Source organism: Jaculus jaculus, chromosome 4 (genome assembly GCF_020740685.1).
Source record: "Jaculus jaculus isolate mJacJac1 chromosome 4, mJacJac1.mat.Y.cur, whole genome shotgun sequence".
In the NCBI taxonomy this organism is placed as follows: Eukaryota; Metazoa; Chordata; class Mammalia; order Rodentia; family Dipodidae; genus Jaculus; species Jaculus jaculus.
Genome location: NC_059105.1, coordinates 1,030,283 through 1,051,926, shown reverse-complemented (window position 1 = coordinate 1,051,926; position 21,644 = coordinate 1,030,283). Strand labels below are relative to the sequence as shown.

Here is a 21,644-nt window from a genome sequence, read left to right as displayed (position 1 = left end):
CATGCCTTTGGAGAAAGGAAGCTCAGAGGATCTGCCCAGATGAGGGTGTTTGCCAGTATCTGGAGTGTAGTGCCTGCTCCACTATGGTCCTGCTACTTCCCCATCCTGCAGAAGAACAGGACCAGCTTGTTCTACCTCCTTCCTGGGCCCCCAGACTCTGGGACCACCCCTACTCCACCCTACCAGCAGCAGTCTGGGGTGGAGCAGAGGGGACCCAGAAGGCCAGAGGCCTGTTTTGCACACCCACATGGCAGTGGGAGGCTCTCACACACTAAGCAGGAAGAGAGCTATGGGTAGTTAAACAAGGGCATAGGACACATTGCCTAGGTTGGTGCAGAGAGAGGGTCCAACCTACCTCAGTCTGCAGCCTCAACCCAACCCAAGGACACCTACAGGACCTTAGCCCAACATTGCTTTCCTCCTATCCAGAGAGGCACCTTTGCCATCTGTGACTTCTGAACTTTAAATGTTTTCTCCAAAATACATTCAGAAAAAGGTTTCTGACATAAATGTGCAAAGAGCAAGCAAAAATAATGTAAACGCTGCTGGGCCCTCCCCATAGCAGAGGCCCAGGGCTGCTGTGGTAGTTTGAATACATGACACCACAGACTGAGGCTTGAATTTTGAGTCTCCTATGGGCAGAACCCTACGGAGGAGAGATATCACTGGGGACAGATCTTGGAGTCCATCCATAAGATATGTTTGGGGACAAATCTCAAGTTGAGCCTTGCTGGTGTGTTCAGGCAGTTTGAGTTCTAGTGGTCCATGCTGCCTGGCATTGGTTCTCTCTGCTATGCTGATGTGTGATGGAGTGAGCCAGCTTCTTCCACCATTGACGGAACTCCCTCTGGACAACTCTAAACCTGAAATAATCCCCTTTTCTTCCATAAGCTGTGTCTGGTTGGATGCTTTGCCCAGCAATGGGAAGCTAACTGCAACAGTAAATTGGTAATAAAGAACTGAGGTTTTTATTGCTGTGATGAATCTGACCATGTAGATTTTGGTCTTTTGGAACTTGTGTGATAGAAGAATGTGGTTGGACTCAGTACTTGGAACCTTACAGAGCATTAGACCAAATTTTATGGGCTCTTCTGGTGAAAGTTTGAAAATGCTCAATGCAGTGAGAATTGTGTTTAGAGGCTTGGCTTATGGACTTTCAACGTGGAAGGAGAGACAACAGAGAACTTGGTTGGAGCTGGGCTACTGGCATAAGGACTGGCTGTGTTCTACCCATGCCCAGAGCGTTTGATCAAGGTTGAATTTAAAAGTAATGGACTTGTATAGTTGGAGAGATGGCTCATGGGCTAAGGTGCTTGCCTGCAAAGCCTAAGGATCCAGGTTTGATTTCCCAGTACCCACGTAAGGCCAGATGTATAGTGGAGCATGCATCTGAAATTCATTTGCGGATGCTGGAGGCCCTAATGTGTCCATTCTCCCTCTCTCTCTCCTTGCAAACAGATAAAAATATTTTTAGAGCACTTTTTGAACTATTTTATTTATATGAGAGAAAAAGAAAGGCAGATAGAGAATGGACTCACCAGGGCCTCTAGCCACTGCAAACAAACTCCAGACACATGCATCACCTTGTGCGTCTGGCTTACATGGGTACTGGGGAAGTGAACCTGGATCCTTAGGTTTTGCAAGCCCTAAAAATAAAAATATTTGTTAAAAGCCTATTGGGAGACTGTAGAGATGGTGGTTAAGGTGCTTGTCTACAAAGTCTGAGGACCCATGTTCAACTCTCCAGATCCCATGTAAACCAGAGTCACAAGGCAACACAAGCGTGCAAGGTTGCACATGCACACAAGGTGGCATGCGTGTCTGAAGTTCAATTACAGTGGCTGAAGGCCCTGGTGTGTCAATTCTCTCTCTCTCTCTCTCATTTTCTCTCTCATAAAAAAATTACAAAAACATCTATGGGGCTGGCATGGTGGCGCACGCCTTTAATCTCAGCACTCAGGAGGCAGAGGTAGGAGGATCGCTGTGAGTTCAAGACTAGTCTGAGACTCCAGAGCGAGTTGCAGGTCAGCCTGGGCTAGAGTGAGAACCCACCTAGAAGAAAAGAAACAAAAAATGCACTGAGGCTGGAGAGATGACTTAGAAGTTAAGGTGCTTAGCTGCAAAGCCTAAGGCCCTAGGTTCTATACCCCTAGTGCCCATGTAAAGCCAAATGTACAAGATGGCACATATGTGTGGAGTCTGTTTGCAGTGGCTAGAGGCCCTGGTGTGCCTATTCTCGCTCTCTTTCTCTCTCTCTCAAACAAATAAAAATTTTTAAATGTATTGGACTTGTGTGCTTGGTGGAAGGTATAGAACTGAAAGATGTATGGTTTATCACAGAAGAAAATCCAGGCAAGGCTGAAGTTTAAAGTTACAGGCACAGAGACTGGTTTTGGCAGTTGTTAAACAGATTGCCCCCAGTAAAGGTGTACCAATTGTTTTCCACTGAAACAATGGAGAGGATGCCTGAGGGTGAAATGCACCCAGGAAATGCTCAGTAAGTAGGAACGTGAACTTTTAAAAAAATATTTTATTTATTTATTTGAGAGAGAGGGAGAGAGAGAAAGAAATAGCAAGAGAGAGAATGGGCTCACCAGGACCTCTAGTCACTGCAAATAAACTCCAAATGCATATACTACCTTGTGCATCTGGCTTTATGTGAGTACTGGGGAATCAAACCTCGGGTCCTTTGACTTTGTAAGGGAGTACCATAACCACTAAGCCATCTCTCCAGCCCTGAACGCAAACTTTTTTATAACAAAATGACTAAGAGAAGAGTTATTTTCTTTAAAAAAATATTTTTCATTTATTTACTTTAAAAGAAGAATTTGTGTTTGTAAGTGTGTGTGTGTGTGTGTGTGTGTGTGTGTGTGGTGCTTTGAGGTAGGATCTCACCCTAGTCCAGGCTGATCTGGAATTCACTATGTAGTCTCAGGGTGGTCTCGAACTCACAGTGATCCACCTACCTCTGCCTCCTAAGTGCTGGGATTAAAGGTGTGGGCCACCATGCCTGGTGAAAAGAAGAATTGTAAAGGTGAATGCTGCTCTTCAAATTCAAGGTTTATATCACCCCTCCTGGGATTAACAATGGCTGAGTCACTGCATACCTGGTATCAGTTGTGAAAGCATGAAAAATGCATGAAAGTGGGTCATAAAGTGCACAGAGCCCCAGAAGCTGCTGCTGAGATGTGGCCTGTGAAGCAGGGTGATATCTCTGTATTGGAGGCAAGAGAGAGAGAGATTATTGTATGGAGCTGAAAAGATGGACCTTGGTTTGCAGTGTAGACTCAATGATGTTTTGGATATACCAGGACTGTACAACAGCTACCATGGAGAAATGATGGCTTGGTAAGAAAGTTTTTCCCAGGCCAATCAGCCCAGCTTGAGGGGTAGAATTAGAAAATTCAGAGACTGAACCTGGTGTGATGGTGCATACCTTTAATCCCACTTGGAAGGCAGAGGTCGGATTGTTATGAGTTCGAAGCCACCCTGAGACTACATAATGAATTCTAGGTCAGCCTGGGCTAGAGCAAGACCCTACCTCAAAAAAAAAAAAAAAAGAAAGAAAGAAAGAAAAGAAAGAAAATCCAGAGACTATTGTCATTGGTTATGGATTTTAGACTTGAACTGCTGATGTTTGAAGTTTATCTGATGGTTATTTATTTTGCATTGGTCCAGTCTCTCCTTGTTATGCCTTTTTGCAATGAAAATGTTTACTCTCTGCCATTATGTGTTGGAAGCACGTAAGTTGTTTTGACTCTACAGGACTCAGTTAAGAGAGTCTTAAATCTCAGATGAGAACTGGCAGTTTGGATAAGTTTTAAAGTTGGTAAAGCTTATGGTGACCTTCAAAGTTGGACTGAAGGCAATTTACATTGTGAGATGATCATGAGTATATAGGGCCAGAGGCAGAATATGGTAGTTTGAATATGTGGCCCCCATAGACTCAGGCTTGAATTTTGGGTCTCCAGTAGGCTGAGCCCTACTGGGGAAGAGGCGTCACCTAGGGCGGACCTTGAAGACAGCACTGAGGTGTGTTTGGGGACAGATCTTGAACCCAGCTCTACTAGGTGTCCTCAGAGCAGTTTCATCCCTGTCCTTGCTGACTTTGTTTGCTGGGTTGTTGTGCTGTTTAATGGTCTGAATAGACTAGAAGGTGTTTATATATTTGGCAGTGGTAGAGTCTTGAGGCTGTTATAGATTTTGTTTTAATTGAATTTTTCCAGCTTGATATAATTGACAAAAGTTTGGAATATATATATAATATTCCCCAGACAATGACTCTTGGCTTCTTGGGCTACAGGTTCAAGTGTACTTCTTGCCCCCTGGAATTTCCCATGGTGCAGTAGATTCACAGACACCTGGATTTTGCAGCATGTAGAGGTTGTGCCATCTGTTACTTCAGTAGCACACAGCCACAGCTTGTTCAGCTATTTCAGCAGCTCCTTTATGTTCAAGGTCCTGCCATCTCCCAAGCCAGAAGCTGTTTTCTTTTTAGCACTTTTTTTTTTTTTTTTTTTGGCCTGATTATTGGCTGAGCCCTCCATCCATGTCTTACAGAAATGGCAGCAGTAAAACCTTGCTTGTTCCTAATCTCAAATGCTAGCACTCTTTTTTTTTTTTTTTTTTTTTTTGGTTTTTCGAGGTAGGGTCTCACTCTGGCTCAGGCTGACCTGGAATTCACTATGTAGTCTCAGGGTGGCCTCGAACTCACGGCGATCCTCCTACCTCTGCCTCCTGAGTGCTGGGATTAAAGGTGTGCGCCACCACGCCCGGCGTCAAATGCTAGCACTCTTAATTGTTTGTTTGTTTATTGTTGGTATTTTATTTATTTTAGAGCGACAGACAGAGAGAGAAAGAGGCAGAGATAGAGAATGGGCATGCCAGGGCCTCCAGCCACTGCAAACAAACTCCAGACACGTGCACCCCCTTGTGCATCTGGCTAACATGGGTCATGGGGAATCAAGCCTTGAGCCAGGGTCCTTAGGCTTCACAGGCAAGCGCTTAACCACTAAGCCATCTCTCCAGCCCTCTTAATTGTTTTGAAAATACCTTCATGAGATTATAATCCTGGTACTCAGATGTTTTTATCACTGATTTCACCTATTTATTTATTTATTGTTAATACAGAATCTCAGGTAGCATGATTTATGCTCTCCTAGTCTATATGCTTTCATTGTCAGGAATTTCTTAATTCTGTAGATTTCCTACACAGTTTCATGAGGTATTACATATCATTTCCTTATGTGGTCATTGTCTCCTTAGATATAGGTTCTAAATTCTCCCTCAACTCATTGCACCTGTCTCATCCTCACTGCACATCCCCCTCATCCTCACTGCATCCCCCTCATCCTCACTGCACTTCCCCCTCATTCTCACTGCCCTTCTCTCATATCCTCACTGCACTTCCCCCTCATCCTCACTGCCCCTCTCTCTCATCCTCACTGCCCTTCTCTCATCCTCACTGCACTTCCCCCTCATCCTCACTGCCCCTCTCTCTCATCCTCACTGCCCCTCTCTCTCATCCTCACTGCCCTTCTCTCATCCTCACTGCACTTCCCCCTCATCCTCACTGTACATCCCCCTCATCCTCACTGCACATCCTCCTCATCCTCACTGTACATCCCCCTCATCCTCACTGCACATCCTCCTCATCCTCACTGCCCCTCTCTTTCATCCTCACTGCACTTCCCCCTCATCCTCACTGCCCCTCTCTCTCATCCTCACTGCACATCCCCCTCATCCTCACTGCACTTCCCCCTCATCCTCACTGCCCCTCTCTCTCATCCTCACTGCCTCTCTCTCTCATCCTCACTGCCCTTCTCTCATCCTCACTGCACTTCCCCCTCATCCTCACTGCCCCTCTCTCTCATCCTCACTGCACATCCCCCTCATCCTCACTGCCCCTCTCTCTCATCCTCACTGCCCCCTCTGTCACCCTCACTGCACTTCTCACTTATCCTCACTGTACCTCTCACTCATCCTCTCTGTGTCTCTTGTCTTTTACTCTTAGTGCCCCATCATATCATCTCTCTTCTAAATTCTGGATAGTTTTATCTGACCTGTCTTTTGGTTCCTGTTTACTAATATTTCTGTAATTACATGAAATCTGCTCTGAAATCTGTCCTGTTGCTTCTTAATTTCTGATATTTGTTTGTTTGATACCTTATAGTTCTATTTGATTCCTTAGGGTGTTTTATTTTATAATTCCCATCTTTTTTTTTAATCATGACCCTTTCCTTCCAATTTATTTTTATTTTTATTTATTCATTTGACAGAGAAAGAAAAAGAGAGATAGAGAAAGGGAGAGAAGGAGAGAGGGAGGGAGAGAGAATGGATGTGCCAGGGCCTCCATCCACTGCAAACGAACTCCAGATGCATGCAACCTCTTGTGCATCGGGCTAATGTGTGTCCTGGGAAATTGAACCTGGGTCCTTTGGCTTTGCAGGCAAATGTCTTAACCGCTAAGCCATCCCTCCAGCCCTCCTTCCAATTTTTTATTGTAGTAAGATGAACATAATGCCTTAGTCTGCTTTCAGTTATTTTGGTTATATGCCCAGAAGTGAAATTATTGAATCATATGGTAATTCTACTTTTCCCACCAACAATACACAATGATTTTATTCTCCACGTCCTCTCCAACACTTGCTATGTTTTTTAATTTTTTTGAAGTTTTTATTTATATTTGCAAGCAGAGAGTAAGAGAGAGAATGGGCATGCCAGGGCCTCTTGCCACTGCTGTAAGCTCCAGCTGTGTGCTCTACCAAGCATCTGGCTTTACATAGGTGCTGGGGCAGTGAACCTAGGCCAGCAGACTTTGCAAGCAAGCATTTTTAGCCACTGAGCTATCTCCCATCCCTTGTTTAACAATTTTTTTAACAAGCAGCCACCTGGTTGAATGTGAGGTGGATCTCATTGTGGAGGGCCTTAGCATGTCCTCAGCACATGACAGTGAGTATCTTCTCACAGGATTGTGCTTTTAGGTGTTCTCTCTAGGTTCTGGATATTAACTTTTAATAAGACATATGACTTGCAAATATTTTCCCCTTTCCTGCCTTTTTGCTTTGTTGGTGGTGATTTTTGATGTAGAAAGTCTTTAATTTTCAGAAAGACCTACCTATTTTCTTTTGTTCCTAGTGACGTTGGTGTCATAGATAAGAAATCACTAGAAGTCTAATGTCAAGAAGCTTTCTCCCTGTGTTTTCTTTTTCTTTTTCTTTTTCTTTTTCTTTTCAAGCATCAATCACTATCCTAGAAAACAACAGGCAAAAAGAGTCTCCCTTTCATGACTCATTGGATTTAAAAAAATAAATGCAAAGTCACCATCTCTATCATACTCTCCAAAGCTCAGGGTCCATTGTGGAAGAGGTGTCAGAAAGAATGTAAGAGTCAAAGGAATTACATTGTAATTATCCAGACAAAAACTGGCCTCAATATCTATGATCTTGCAGTACCTGCCCTCATAAGACCCTCATACTAGGAAGAAAAGATGATGACATCAAAATAAAAGAGAGACTCATGGAGAGACAGAGGGGATATGATACAGAGTGGATTTGTGAATGGCAAAGTGGGAAAGGGCAGAAAATTATTATGGCTTATTGTCTGTAAGTATGGAAGTTGTCAATAAAAAAATGCCAAAACATAAAATATTAAAATAAATTATTGTAGGCCCATGGTAGAAATTACTCACACTTCATTTTTGAACATATCCTACTCATTAGAGTAACAAAACAAAGATGGTATGAGATAAATCAAGCTTCAATCCTAATTCTCATTATATTAAAGATTTTGAAAAAAAAACTACAAAGCTATTGTAATCAACTATTCAATGAGGAAAATGAAGAATCAGGGTTAGCACAGAGCAAAACCAGCTGTGTGGAAATACTCCTTAAAACTTAAGTTTAAAAGAGTTTAAACAGATATTAAAATTGATTATATTTTAAGTCATCCATCTTGAGTATGCTGCATAAGCCAACTATATTTAAAAAGTACACAGAAATCAAAATTATGTTTCAAAGAATGTATTTCATACATGTAAAACTAAATCAGAGTCCATCAAGGTATGTAAGAGTTCTTAGAATGGCTTCTTTGAAAAGAATATGGGTCGATTTGTGTCTTCAGAGACCAGTCCGCCCCACACCGTCATCCAAGTCTGGCATCACCGAAGGCTCCCCAAACATCAAAGACAGACTCATCTGGGAAGGCAAATCCTCCAAGTTTCATCAAGCGCCACAGCAAATTCATCTGGATTCTTTTTGTCCTTTCCCACTTGGAACATTGTGGCAGCTAAGTCAATATTCCCATGTACAGTTCAAGAAGGTTGTCAACCTTTTTGTTGCCTTGGCTTTGGCTTCTGAGGGCTGCAGAAGGCAAGCAAGTAAGCGGTGCAGGTGAGCACCAAAGCACTCAGGATGTGGTGGTGGCAGAACCGAGACCCTGGGCGGGGAGACATCCAGGACGGCCGCCACACGAGAAGACCCGCGTGGCTAGAGCAGAGCATCCCTTCCAGTACAGGCGGCCCTTTCCTTCTCAAAAGGGGGGTCCCTCTTGAAATACCAGCTTTCTGTTGATGACTTTCCAGCCTTTGACCTTGGTCCTATTTCACATGCCTTCTTTGTTTTATTAATTTCAAGGTAAAGACTTCTTTTTCAATTCTTTTAGCTTCTCAGCAAGTTCATAGTGGTGCCACCCAACAGGATTTTCTCTATTTATGGACTCAGTGTGATCTCCCACAGAGATGGTTTTTTTTGGGTTTTTGTTGTTTTGTTTTTCAAGGTAGGCTCTCACTCTAGTCTAGGCTAGCCTGAAATTCACTATGGAGTCTCCAGGTGGCCTCGAACTCACAGTGATCCTCCTACCTCTGCCTCTTGAGTACTGGGATTAAAGGCATGCACCACCATGCCTGGCCACAGACGGTTTTAACTGAGTGGGTAGTGCTACCATCTTTAATTCACAGTGAATTAAAGGTCAGAGAGATAATAACCAGCTACTGTCACTCATGCCTGTGCAAAGCTGTAAAGGTCACCAGAAGAGTGTCCACACGAAGTAGGAAAGGCAGGTACCAGAAGTGGGAGTTCATAGCAGGCCGAAGCTCCAGGCAGCCAGGAGAAAAGCAACTGCACACTAAGCAGCAGATAAGAAGCTTGATGAAAGCATAGCCGACCCCACTATCTGTAATGGTGAGTCCAAGCGAGTCCTCACATCTGTAGACGTTCACTTCCTTTTTGATTCCTTTCATGTGGGCAAACATGAAATCCTCAAGGCCCACTGTCTGCCTACGAGTTTTCCCAGGTCAATTTTGGGTGCGTTGAAAATACAAAATAAGATCTCGGACATCGCAATCTTGGCATGCAGCTCGCAGATGCTCTCAAACTCCTCCACACAGCCCATGGTGCTATGTTTTTGTTTATTTTTATTTATTTCTTTGAGAGAGAGAATGGGTATACCAGAGCCTCCAGCCACTGCAAACAAACTCCAGATGCATGCTCCACCTTGTGCATCTGGCTTACGTGGATCCTGGGGAATTGAGCCTTGAACCAGGGTCCTTAGACTTCACAGGCAAGCGCTTAACTGCTAAGCCATCGCCAATCCCCCTCCCCGTGTTTTCTAATACGAGTTTTACAGTGTTAACATTTGGGTCTTTGTCCTAGTATAAGTCCATTTTTGTTTGTTTGGGTTTTTTTTTTTTTTTTAAGCAGGGTCTTACTATAGCCTGGGCTAACAGGGAACTCACTTTGTAGCCCAGGCTGACTTCAAAGTCATGGTGATCCTCCTACCTCCGCATCCTGTGTACTGGGGTTAAAGGCATGTGCCACAATGCCTGGCTGGGTCTTTTTTTGTGTGTTTCTTTCTTTCTTTCTTTTTTAGCTAAAAATATAGACAATAAACCATGGTAATTCCCACCACCCTCCTGAAATCCACCCTCCATTGAATCCCTTCTTTACAATTGGTCTCTCTTCTATTTTTTAAGTTCTTTGTTTATTTTGATTTATTTATTTGAGAGCTACAGACAGACAGAGAGAAAAAATCAGATAGAAAGAGAGAGAGAATGGGTTTGCCAGGGCCTCCAGCCACTGCAAACGAACTCCAGATGCATGTGCCACCTTGTGCATCACACTGGGATCCTTAGGCTTCATAGGCAAGCACTTAACCACTAAGCCATCTCTTCAGCCCTCTCTCTTCTATTTTGATGTCAGCATCTTTTCCTCCTATTATGAAGCATATGAATATAGTATTAAGTAAGAACCCAGCTTCACACTTTGTCATGTGGATATTTGGTTTTCCTGTACTATTTGTTGAAAAGATGATCTTCACTTCTGCAGAGTGGTCCTCATATTCCTGTGAAGGTCATTCCATTACATTTGCAAAAAGTCAGACTTCTGGGCTTCCAGTTCTATTCTGTTGGTCCGCCATCCTCCTCCAGCATGTGTCCTTTGCTTTGGGAGACAAGGATACTGCATGTCTGGGACCACCTCAGTGCACGACGTAACACACACTGGACTGCTCAGGAGCCACTTGTATCTGGTTCTCCCTAAACCAAGAAGGCCCTTAAGAAAACCTACTTAAGATATAACTCCATGGGCTCCTGACTTGGGCTGGCCTCTAGCTTCTAAAATTTCTGTAGTACTCAGGAAAGGGTCTAAGTACAGGCAAGCCTCACCATCTGGAATTTGGACCAGAAGCAGTCTCACCCTTGGTACTGTGAAGGACAAAAGGGCATTTGTCCTTCCCCAAGCTGCTAGCTTTTCCAAAGGCCCCACTCTGGACACAGGCTTTCTGGCAGCACATAAAAGCAGTATTGATCCAGTGTGTGACCATCATTGCCCAGCACCCTATGATGTCAGCCATTGGTTTGTGTAACAAAATACCTGAGACCTGGAAGCTCATAAACAGGAGTTTACTTCTCATAGAGGCTGGGAAGTTCAGTCAGGCCCCACCTCTTGACTCATAGATGGTCTTCTCCTATGCCCTCACATGGCCAGAAGTAGCTCTCGGGTCAGATCTCTTTTACAAGGGTACTGATCTCATTTGTGAGACTCTACCCTCATAGATGCATCACCTCCCAAATATCTTGTTTACTAACACCATCACATTGGGAACAAAGATTTCAATGTGAATTTGTGGGAGGCACATTAAAAGAATGACAGATAACCAAGTCTCATAGATTTGTTTTTGTTTGTTTGTTTGTTTTGTTTTTCTATTTTTTGAGGTAGGGCTAGCCCAGGCTGACATGGAATTCACTATGTAGTCTCAGGGTGGCCTTGAACTCTCAGTGATCCTCCTACCTCTGCCTCCTGAGTGCTGGGATTAGTTGTGTGCCACCATGCCTGACATAGATTTGTTTTATAAAGCCATTGTACAGAGAGGTTAGCCAACTTGTTTCAGAGATGCATACCTCATAAGTGGTGAGTCAGGCCTGAGCCATGTGTGTCTGACTACAAAGCCATTACTCAGCCTCGCTCAGATCCTCCTGGGGCTCCCACTCTCTAGAGGCCCAAGCATAGATCCCTTCCAGCCTCCCCAGTGCTATCCCCTAGCCCCACAGTGTGACCCTACCAGGCCTGACTCAATGCAAGGACCCTGCCCCACTCTCCTGAGACCCTAGGTTGGCGTGCAGCTGAAACATAGCCTAGGGTCAGGCACTCTGCAAAACCTGGAAGTACTGAACACAGCTCGGTGCACATAACCCATCTAGGACACCATGGTCCTATTTCAGGTTCAGGTGGCTGCCGGCCATCGTAGGATGCCTGGCTTAACCTCAGAAGATACGGGGATGGTGGGGCTAGGAGGCTACTGGGCCATGCACCTGGCCTCAGCACCCAGCCACCCTCCCTCCCTGGGTTTTCTGTCTCACAGGTTAACAATAATGGGATCATCTCCTTTTTGAAGGAGGTTTCTCAGTTCACTCCAGTGGCCTTCCCCATTGCCAAGGACCGTTGTGTAGTGGCAGCCTTCTGGGCAGATGTAGACAACCGACGTGCAGGTGATGTCTACTACCGGGAGACTACTGATGAAGCCACACTGAACAGGGCCACAGAGGACATCCGACGCTACTTCCCTGAGCTCCCAGACTTCTCTGCCACCTGGGTTTTTGTTGCTACATGGTACCGTGTGACCTTCTTTGGAGGCAGCTCCTCTTCCCCTGTAAGTGCACATGTAGTCCTGGGAGGAGGGTTGCAGGCTGAGAAACTGCTGAGGCAGGCCAAGTGCAGATGTTCACATCAAGAACCACCTCGGGCTCACAGGCCATGTCACTGGGCTGGAATCACAGGGCCAGCATAGAGGAGTGCATGCCCTCTCCAGACCTCTGGGAAGCAGGCCCACGGCAATGATTCTCAGGCTGAGAGTTAGGCATGGAGCTTGTGGAGCTGGGAAGACTTCTGTTTGGAATAGTTTGGTCTGCAAAAGCTCTGCATGTGGGTGGGGGGTATTGTTGTTTGGATTTTTTTTTTTTTTTTTTGAGACAGGGTCTCGTGAAACCCAGGTGGGCCTTGAACTGCAACACAGTTGAGAATGATCTTGAACTGCTGACCCTCTCGCTTCCACCTCCTAATTCTGGGACTTTAGATAAGTGCCACCAGATATGGCCATTCTGTATTTTACTTCTTGACAATGTCAGACAACTGGAAGGCTACCCTGGAATACTTGAGATCTTTGCTGTCTTGGTGGTGGCTTGTAGCTGATGTTCCCTCATGAGGACAGCAGCCACCCACTCTGCCAGGGTATTTGCTGAGCTCCTACTACAGCCAGGTCTGCCTGAGTGCTGGGCCACAGTGGAGATCCAAGAAGGGGACCCAAAGTGCAGGCAGCCTTTCAGAGTTGTTTGATCATACACTCAGTAAGTGTTTTGAAAGGTCACCTTCTAGGTGGCAGGCAGTGTTCTGGGCACCCTGGATGGAGCCTGGAATCAGGCTGGACTAGCTAGGCAGTACCTCCTAGAGTGGGCTTACTACCAGCAAGTGGGTGATATGTGTGTCTCCACATCCCCACCACTGACCCTCATTGGCTATTGCCCTTCTCAACACCCACACAGAGCATGAGCACTTGCCTACCTACTGTCCCTCATGCCCTGGTGTCTGTAAGAATGGACTCTGTTTGGTTTCCCATTGTTTCTGATGCCTGAAACTGGCCTGGACTATACAGTGGGCCCATGCATTCCCAGGTGCATAAGGTATAGAATTCACATGATTTCATGTCACAGATCTCCACAGCAGCCTGTTGCCCTCTTAAAGTGCACACATTATGTCCACAGGTACGCATTTAGAGGTGCAAGCTCTCTGTACCCCAGCTAAATATACTGTCCTCTCCTTTCCTTGCAAGCCCTGCAGGCAAATCAAAGAATGCTTCTCTTTGAACTTATGCATCTTTAATATGTAGAGATGCTGGGGTTTTTTGAGTATTTGTAGTATTGCATTATGCAATACATTTATTCATTTATTCATGACATTGGTCACATACTCTTCCCCTCCAAGATAGGCTCTCGCTCTAGCTCAGGCTGACCTGGAATTCACTATGTAGTCTCAGGGTGGCCCCGAACTCACAATGATCCTCCTACCTCTGCTTCCCAAGTGCTGGGATTAAAGGCATGCGCCACCACACCCAGCTACATTCTATTAATAGTTTTAGTCCTTAGTGAACTATAGAAGGTCTTCTGGAACTAGGGACTAAGAAAATGGATAAAAGCACTTGATGCACAGGTATGATGACCTGAATTCAGAACCCCTGAGCCCATGTAAAGTCTGATACAGTAATGCACATGTGTGTAATCCCAGCATGCCTACAAGAAGATAGGAAGCAAAGACGGGAGAGTTCCCTGAAGTTCATGGGCCATCAAGCCTGGTGAAAACAGCAACAAACAAAAGACCTTGCCTCAGACAAAGTGAAAAGCAGCCAGGTGTGGTGCCATTTAATCCCAGCACTCAGGAGGCAGAGTAGGAGGATCACCAGGAGTTCAAGGTTAGCCTGAGACTACATAGCAAATTCCAGGTCAGCTTGGGTTACTGGTGACCCTACCTTGAAAGAAAAAAAAAAAAAAACAGTGAAAAGGAAGAAGTGACCCTCAAGGTTGTCTTCTGACTTCAACATGCCAGCCATGGCCCATGGTGCACACACACTCACTCACACACGTGCACACACATACACACTTGCACACACACACCACACATATACTCACATATCCCGTGCACACTCACACACCACACACTCTCACATATCTCTCTCTCTCTCTCTCTCTCTCTCTCTCACACACACACACACACACACACACACACACGGGATGGGATTTCATTAAAAGTTCTTCTGGAATTGAGGACATTAGTTCTGTTTGCCGTACAAATACATTTTCACTATGCTATTTGCCATTCACTTTCCTCTTATAACACTTTTCTATTCAGAGGTTTTTTGTTTTGTTTTGTTCTTTTCTGAAATGCTGCATGTATTGGCCAATGTTTTCTTAACTCTAGGACTTACATGACTTCATTTTAGAGCCACACTTTATTCTTGAGATTTATTTTCACGTGCAGCATGAAGGACTCTAATGTTACTCTTTTTAATTTCCTGCTTGTTCCAAGATCACGTTTTCACTCCAATCTGAAATGGCATATCAGTTGTACACCACTGAACAGCATGATCATGGGGTAGAATTCCATGAAAGCCATAAAACCTACCATTAATATCTGCTTTGTCCTCCTTTCATGTTCACATCACACAGATTTTGTGGATTTGGCTAAGTGAGTGCTAACCTGCTATGCACCTGTATCCAGGTTCTGCAGGAGGCTGGACACCTGTCTGTTCCTTGCTCCTCACAGTGTTGGGGGAGATAATGCACTGGGTTGCAGAGGGGAGCAAGCCCAGAAAAGTCCTGCCTTGCTGGCTGTCCGGCCAGTGGAAATAGGCATGGAGCTGGGCCAGGGGTGTGCCAGCCCAGCCAGACTCTCTCCCCGTAGGTCAACACATTTCAGACGGTGCTCATCACCAATGGCAGGTTCTCCTTTACCATCTTCAACTATGAGTCCATCTTGTGGACCACAGGCACACATGCCAGCAGCGGGGGTGACTCTGCTGGCCTGGGAGGAATTGCAGCCCAGGTAAGCCAGGGTGGGGCCAGCTCTCAGTGTTCCCAGGCCCCTGTTCCCTCTGCCAGGATGACACAATCTGAAGAGGCAGGCATTTGGTGTAGACCGACCCTACCCTATCCCGTCATCCCAGGACACACTATCCCTGTGGCTCCTCAGTGCCCAAACTACAAAATAGCCTCATTTCCCTTCCTGTTCTGCCCATGAGGGCCTTAAAAGCTGCAAATGTGACAGGAAGGGTCTGTTGAGCTGTGACACACAGCCCTCCCCCACACACACCTGTGCTCCTCCACGCACCTAATGCCCCAGCCCTCTCCAGGGATTGTACTTCCTCCAGACCCAAGAGAGACCCAAAAGCTGGCAGGAGAGCTGGAGAACCAGGCCAGCGCTCAGCTTGGCTAGACAACTGCTAGTTGCTAAGACCTGCCCCGCTCACCCCGAAACCTGCAGTGGCCTTGGCCCTGGGGGAGAGGGCTCCGGGACTGTAAGACCTGCCTCCCTCACTGCCCCGCCCCCAGGCAGGCTTCAACGCGGGTGATGGCCGCCGCTACTTCAACGTCCCTGGCTCGCGCACCACGGACATGGCCCAGGTGGAGACCACTACCAACGTGGGCGTGCCCGGGCGCTGGGCGTTCAGAATCGATGATGCCCAGGTGCGCGTGGGGGGCTGCGGCCATACAAGTAAGAGGACCCGGCAGAGGTTCAGGGCGGGGAGGGTCGAGGGGCATAGGGGCGGGACCCTGGGTGAAGCAGGCTCCAGACTCCTGAGCCTGGCCCCCTCCGGTGACTCCGTGGCAAGGTAGTTCGCGTTTAGGGCGTTGCAGGGCTTCAGGGGGCGAGCAGAGCAGGGCGGCCCCTGCATGCATCCCACCCCAGTCTCCATCTCAGACAGCTGCGGAAGCCGTGGTGGCCCCACATCCTCAGAACCACCGCAGTTTGTGGGCCTGGTGGAGGTGACAAATCCTGGCTTCATGCAGACAGACAGGCCGGGTGCTTCTCCCTAGCAGACCGCGGACCCAACCTATCAGCTCCGGGGAGTGAGACTAGGGAAATGAAGAGGCACAAGCATGCCATTGGGGAGCCAGGAGGAGGGAAGGGGGCCATGTACAAGGTGGGAGAGTGGGATGGAAGACATGCCCAGTGTTGCTGGCCATTCCCTCCGGGAGTCCAGCCCAACCGCAGCAGTGTGGAGGGGCCACCATCCCAACCCCAGCCAACCTGAGTTTGGAGGTGGGGGCAGTGAGATCAGATAGATCCCTTACGAAAAGCCAGAGTCTGGGGTTCCCCATGGAGCTGCAGTGCTGAGCTAGGAGTGGGCCCTCAGAGGAGGGTTCATCTCCTGGGGCTCCATCACACTTTGGAGGGGCCTATTCCCACGTCTGTGGGGTGAATAGACCAAGGAGACACAAAAAGTAACTGCAGAGATGCCCTGCGGCCCAGTGTCATGCTGCAAATCCAGATCTCCCAAGGATCAGGAGGAGAAGTAGGCATGTGCCTGAGAGGCAGTGTCTTGGGCCTGGAAACCTCACTCCTGGATGAGTGTGCTTTCCTGACTCGTTATGGCCTACAGCATGGCGAGCACACTTCTGGTAAGCCACGAGAGCACGTGCCGCTCAATGGCCTGATGCAGTCAGAAAGCTAAAGCCTGTGTTTTGAGAGGAATCTGCAGCCACCAGGTCCTCCCAGGAGTCCCTAGTGCCCTCCTAGTAATGGGCAATTGTAGTCCTTGGAACTCCCTGATCACCTGCCAATCTGTTTATTAACTTCTCCAGTCAGCAGCCTTGTTTGTCCAGGAATTGGACCCCAGGAGCTCAGCCTGATTTCATGGGATGGGGAACCGGGGTTGCCAAAGCTCTAGAGACCCCAGCATGTCTTCCTGGGTGTTACGCCATGCTGTGAGAAACACTAGCTTGATAGCTGAGTGTCAGCCTCTAATTGTACATGTGAGGAAACCAAAAGGGTGGCTAAGCAGGCCTGATTTTCTAGAAGTATCCAAGGTACTGCTGGGAAGAATAAAAGCAATAAGGAAGACATGAGTGCAGGTGATTCTGGGGGTGTCTGCCTCCACAGGAAGCCAGAGTCAGAGCCTAGGCCCCCGGAAGGCATGCCAGCACCTGCGCAGAGACCCGACAGTGAAACTGTGTTTGTACTGCCACCGGTGCCATGGCCACTAGGATGGCCCTTTGGGTCGAGGGAGGGCAGGGAGGTACTGCCATTGCTGTGGCGGTCCTGCCCACATCAGAGAGGTCGAGATGAGAGGCTCAGCTCCTCTTGTGTCCACAGCTTCCGTGTGCCTGGCCCTGCGCCCATGCCTCAACGGTGGCAGGTGCATCGATGACTGCATCACAGGCAACCCCTCCTACACCTGCTCTTGCCTCGCTGGTTTCACAGGGCGGAGGTGTCACATGGGTGAGTCAATGGCCCAGATGGGAACCACGTGCCCACTGACTGCACTGCACACAGTAGGCTCAGGGTAGACAGTGGCCCTGACATCAAGGGCCTCTGCCACCATGATATGGGACTGCATAGCAGTGAGCATGCTGATTGCTACCACCACTGTCCTTGGCCACTTATCTGTCCCTAATCCCTACCCAATACTCTGGCAGTTCCTTCCTAACCAGTTTCCTCCACTGAGGCACCAGCCTGCCCCATGTTTTAGATGTGAACGAGTGTGCTTCCCACCCATGTCAAAATGGTGGGACATGCACCCACGGGGTCAACAGCTTCAGCTGCCAGTGCCCAGCCGGCTTCAGAGGACCTACCTGTGAGTCAGGTAAGAGAAACCCACCTAGACCCCCCCCCCATAACCCTTCTGCCTACCAGACAGTGAACACAGCTGAGTAAGGGTGCGGTGAAGGACTGAAGAGGGGATTGGCACTAGCCTGGGAAGCCTGGGGAGGCCTATCAACAAGGGGATGCAGGGTCCTAGATGTCAGAGGAAAGACCTGTTTCATGGTATAGGCAGAAATTGACACTGGCATCTGTGCCCTTGTGCTGGGACAAGAATGAAGCCTGCCTGGGACAGGACCAAGGCCAGGCATGGAAGGGTCTGAAAAGAATTTGCATGGGGTGAGAAAGTAGGGGACATCGGGGACAGGTGGAACAGCTTTGGGTTTGGGAGGGACAAGGCACAAGCTCAAAGAGCACAGGCTCCCTGACATTCCTCCTCCCTGCCCCTGAACCAGCTGCTCCCTTTGGAGGCCTCCTGGCCTGGAATGGGCTGTGTATGGTCCCTTTATCTCTGCTGCTTCTTCCCAACCACTGCAGGCTCTCTGCATCCATAGCCTAGCTCTTCAGAAGCAGATGCCATCACATCCAGTTGCCAGTTTCCTGCCCTCTGACCAGCACCTTTGCAGGTCCCTTGTCTTGCCCTGCACTCCCACACAAGGAAAGTGGATCCCTCATTCTGATTCCCAGCCTCATAATGAGGTGCTGCTTCAGTAGCTAGGCTGATGTGGATCCTTAGTGTCAAACACTGTGACCCCTTTCTTCTTATTCAGCTCAGCAGGCATTCCCATTCCCCATCCCCCACCAGTGAACTGGCCACAGGCTTGCCACCATTTATCAAATGCTTACTGGACTGTTGAGACTAGGGCTTCTTAAACTCTTTCCAATCATGACCGCTTTTTTCTAAAAAACTTTGTATGTAATCTCAGGTATATAAGTATATAAAATAGGTATACACATCAAACATTTACTGATAAAAACAAATTTAACTCAAGCAATTCTTTGAAACATATAATTTTACCACTTATTAAAGATGAAAGCAAATTTGCATACTAATGAGATGTATAGGCTTACCTATTTTTACATAAAGAAATGATCTGGACTGAGCAGCCTTGCTAGCTCTGTCGTAGGACATAATACTCTTAAATCTTGACTGAATATTTGATGGCCTAAGACTTAAAGCTCATCAACATTTTCCAAAGTGATCAATATTTTGATTTTATAATAGACAGTACTGAAAATGCCACTTTGAGTAAATGTGTACTACAAAATGGTAGAAATATGTTAAGGACCATTCCAGGAACTATTGAAATTTTGTCCTGATTCTAACCCAAAATTAATTTAACAGTTTTTTAAGTAAAATTCAGGTCAACAACTCAAACAGCATCTTTTTTTTTTCGGGGGGGGGGGGCACCACCAGTCCCACCTGTAATTTTTTTTAATTTTTAAAATTTTTTATTGATGATTTCCATAATTGTAGACAATAACCCATGGTAATTCCCTCCCCCCCCCACTTTCCCCTTTGAAACTCCACTCTCCATCACATCCCCACCCCCTTTCAATCAGTCTCTCTCTTTTATTTTGATGTCATGATCTTTTCCTCCTATTATGATGGTCTTGTGTAGGTAGTGTCAGGCACTGTGAGGTCATGGATATCCAGGCCATTTTGTGTCTGGAGGAGCATGTTGCAAGGTCCTGTCCTACCCTTCCTTTGGCTCCTACATTTTTTCCGTCACCTCTTCCGCAATGGACCCTGAGCCATGGAAGGTGTGATTGAGATATTTCAGTGCTGAGCACCCCTGTCACTTCTCAGCACCAAGGTGCCTCCTAAGTCATCCCAAGGTCACTGCCATTTGAAAAGATAAGCTTCTCTAATAAAAAGTAAGAGTAGCATTAATATATGAGTATGAACATTAAGAGAAGTACTTACTGGGCAGTTTGGTGAGCATAATATATACATTTAGCCAGACAACAGCAGACTTTATACTCCTAGGGCTCATGACTACCCCTGTTGTAAATTTTCAGAATCAAAGATGTATTCCCTCCCATGGACCAGGCCTCCAGTCCAGTTAGAGAATGGTTTGTTTTCTTCATAACAGAAATGCCACTGTTGCACCTGTTGGCTCATTTGGCCTGGCTGGCCAAATATAAGGCTTGCAGTGTCCACTGTTGAGTATCTCCAGTGGTGATTTCTCTCTCTGCCATTGAACTGCATGCACCATGGCTTTTTCCAGTTTTCTGTCAGCTGGTCAACATGGAGGAGGTTTTCAGCTCAGCTCCAGCAGGGTTTCTCAGTGACCTTGCAGCCCATGTATGTGGAATTGTCAGCATCTTACCATCTATTCCTGGTGGGAAACCAAGGGCTTCAGCAATGGCCTGTAATGTTTTGTGGGTATCATTGACCTCTCTGACCAACAACTGACTGGGAGGTATCCCATCCCTGGCACTGTAAATCTTGTAGTAACAATATATGGCTTCTGAGTGTTGCATTGTCCAAAAAAGTAGGTTTCCATATGACTTATTCATACCCTCTTAGATTTTGATTAGCCCTCCCTCTACCTTTCCTTTACTCAATCTCTTTCCCTGACCTCACTTAGGCCTTTTCAGCTCCATTAATCTGTTCTTCTACTTACATATATACAATACCATCCTATTAAGTCCCCCCTCCCTCCCTTTCTATTCCCTTTATATCCTCTTTCTAGCTTACTGGCCTCTGCTATTGAGTTTTATTCCTACTCACATAGAAGTCCAATAATTTGTGGCTAGGATCCACATATGAGAGAGAACATGTGACATTTGGCTTTCTGGGCCTATGTCACCTCAGTAAGTGTAATTCTTTCCAGAGTTATCCATTTTCCTAAAAATTTCATAATTTCATTTTTCTTTACCACTGAGTAGAATTCCATTGTGTAAATGTATCACATCTTCATTATCCACTCACCAGTTGAGGGACATCTAGGCTGGTTCCATTTCCTAGCTATTGTAAATAGAGCAGCAATAAACATGGTTGTACAAGTATCTATAAGGTAGTAAGCATCTTTTAAAATCAAATATTCTAACACAGGGCTGGGGAGATGGATCAGTGGATAAAGTGTTTGCTGTGCAAACTTGAGTACCTGAATCTCGATCCCCAGAATCCATGTAAAAGCCAGACACATGATGAGCATCTGGAATCCTAGCATACCTATAGAAAGAGACAGACTTTCCCAGAAACTTGCTGCCAAGGAGCCTGGTAGATCCTGGTGGACACCACGGTACACAATAGGAGATCCTGCCTCAAACTAGGCAGAAGAGGAGGATCAACACCTGGAGTTGTCCTCTGACCTCCACATGTGTGCTGTGGCATGTCTATACCCACATTTACACAAATACATACACATCATACACACACTAGAAAAACATTCTAATAGAATACAATCCAAAGACCTACTAATCTGATACTTGTATGCTGAGGAATGATGGTAGAAAAAATATTAAATTTGTTTTCAATAATGAAAGTATTTTATTTCTGTAAGAGTAGAAAACTTTACCTGTATGAAAAAAAATGTACAGTTCATAAATTCCAATAATCTTTGAGCCCAGGTGTTTTGAGGAGCATTCATTGACACTATACTTTATAACAACATGTGCAGCACAAAGTGTGCGTATTGTACGTTTCAAACCAAGGCTGCCTGCAGGGAAGGTATGAGTCAACATGGTCACTAGTGGTAGAAGCACCTCAGTTTGAGCTGGCAGGTACCTCACAGGGTAGAGTGCTTGCCATGCAAGTATGAAGACCTGAGATCAGATTCCCATCACCCATATTAATGCTAGGCTGTAGTGATGAGTGCCTGTAATCCCACT

At 46.4% G+C, this 21,644-nt stretch overlaps 1 protein-coding gene and 1 pseudogene across 1 annotated transcript in view; one reads left to right on the top strand and one right to left on the bottom strand.

Annotated features, from left to right (window-relative positions):
• Positions 1–21,644, top strand: part of Sned1 (sushi, nidogen and EGF like domains 1) — an 80,037-nt gene that overhangs the window by 16,194 nt on the left and 42,199 nt on the right. The window contains 5 exon segments of the mRNA XM_045147151.1: positions 11,857–12,144; positions 14,946–15,086; positions 15,593–15,755; positions 17,358–17,483; positions 17,734–17,847. Coding sequence (XP_045003086.1) covers positions 11,857–12,144; positions 14,946–15,086; positions 15,593–15,755; positions 17,358–17,483; positions 17,734–17,847 — 832 coding nt within the window.
• On the bottom strand, positions 8,143–9,390 carry LOC123460074 (annotated as a pseudogene).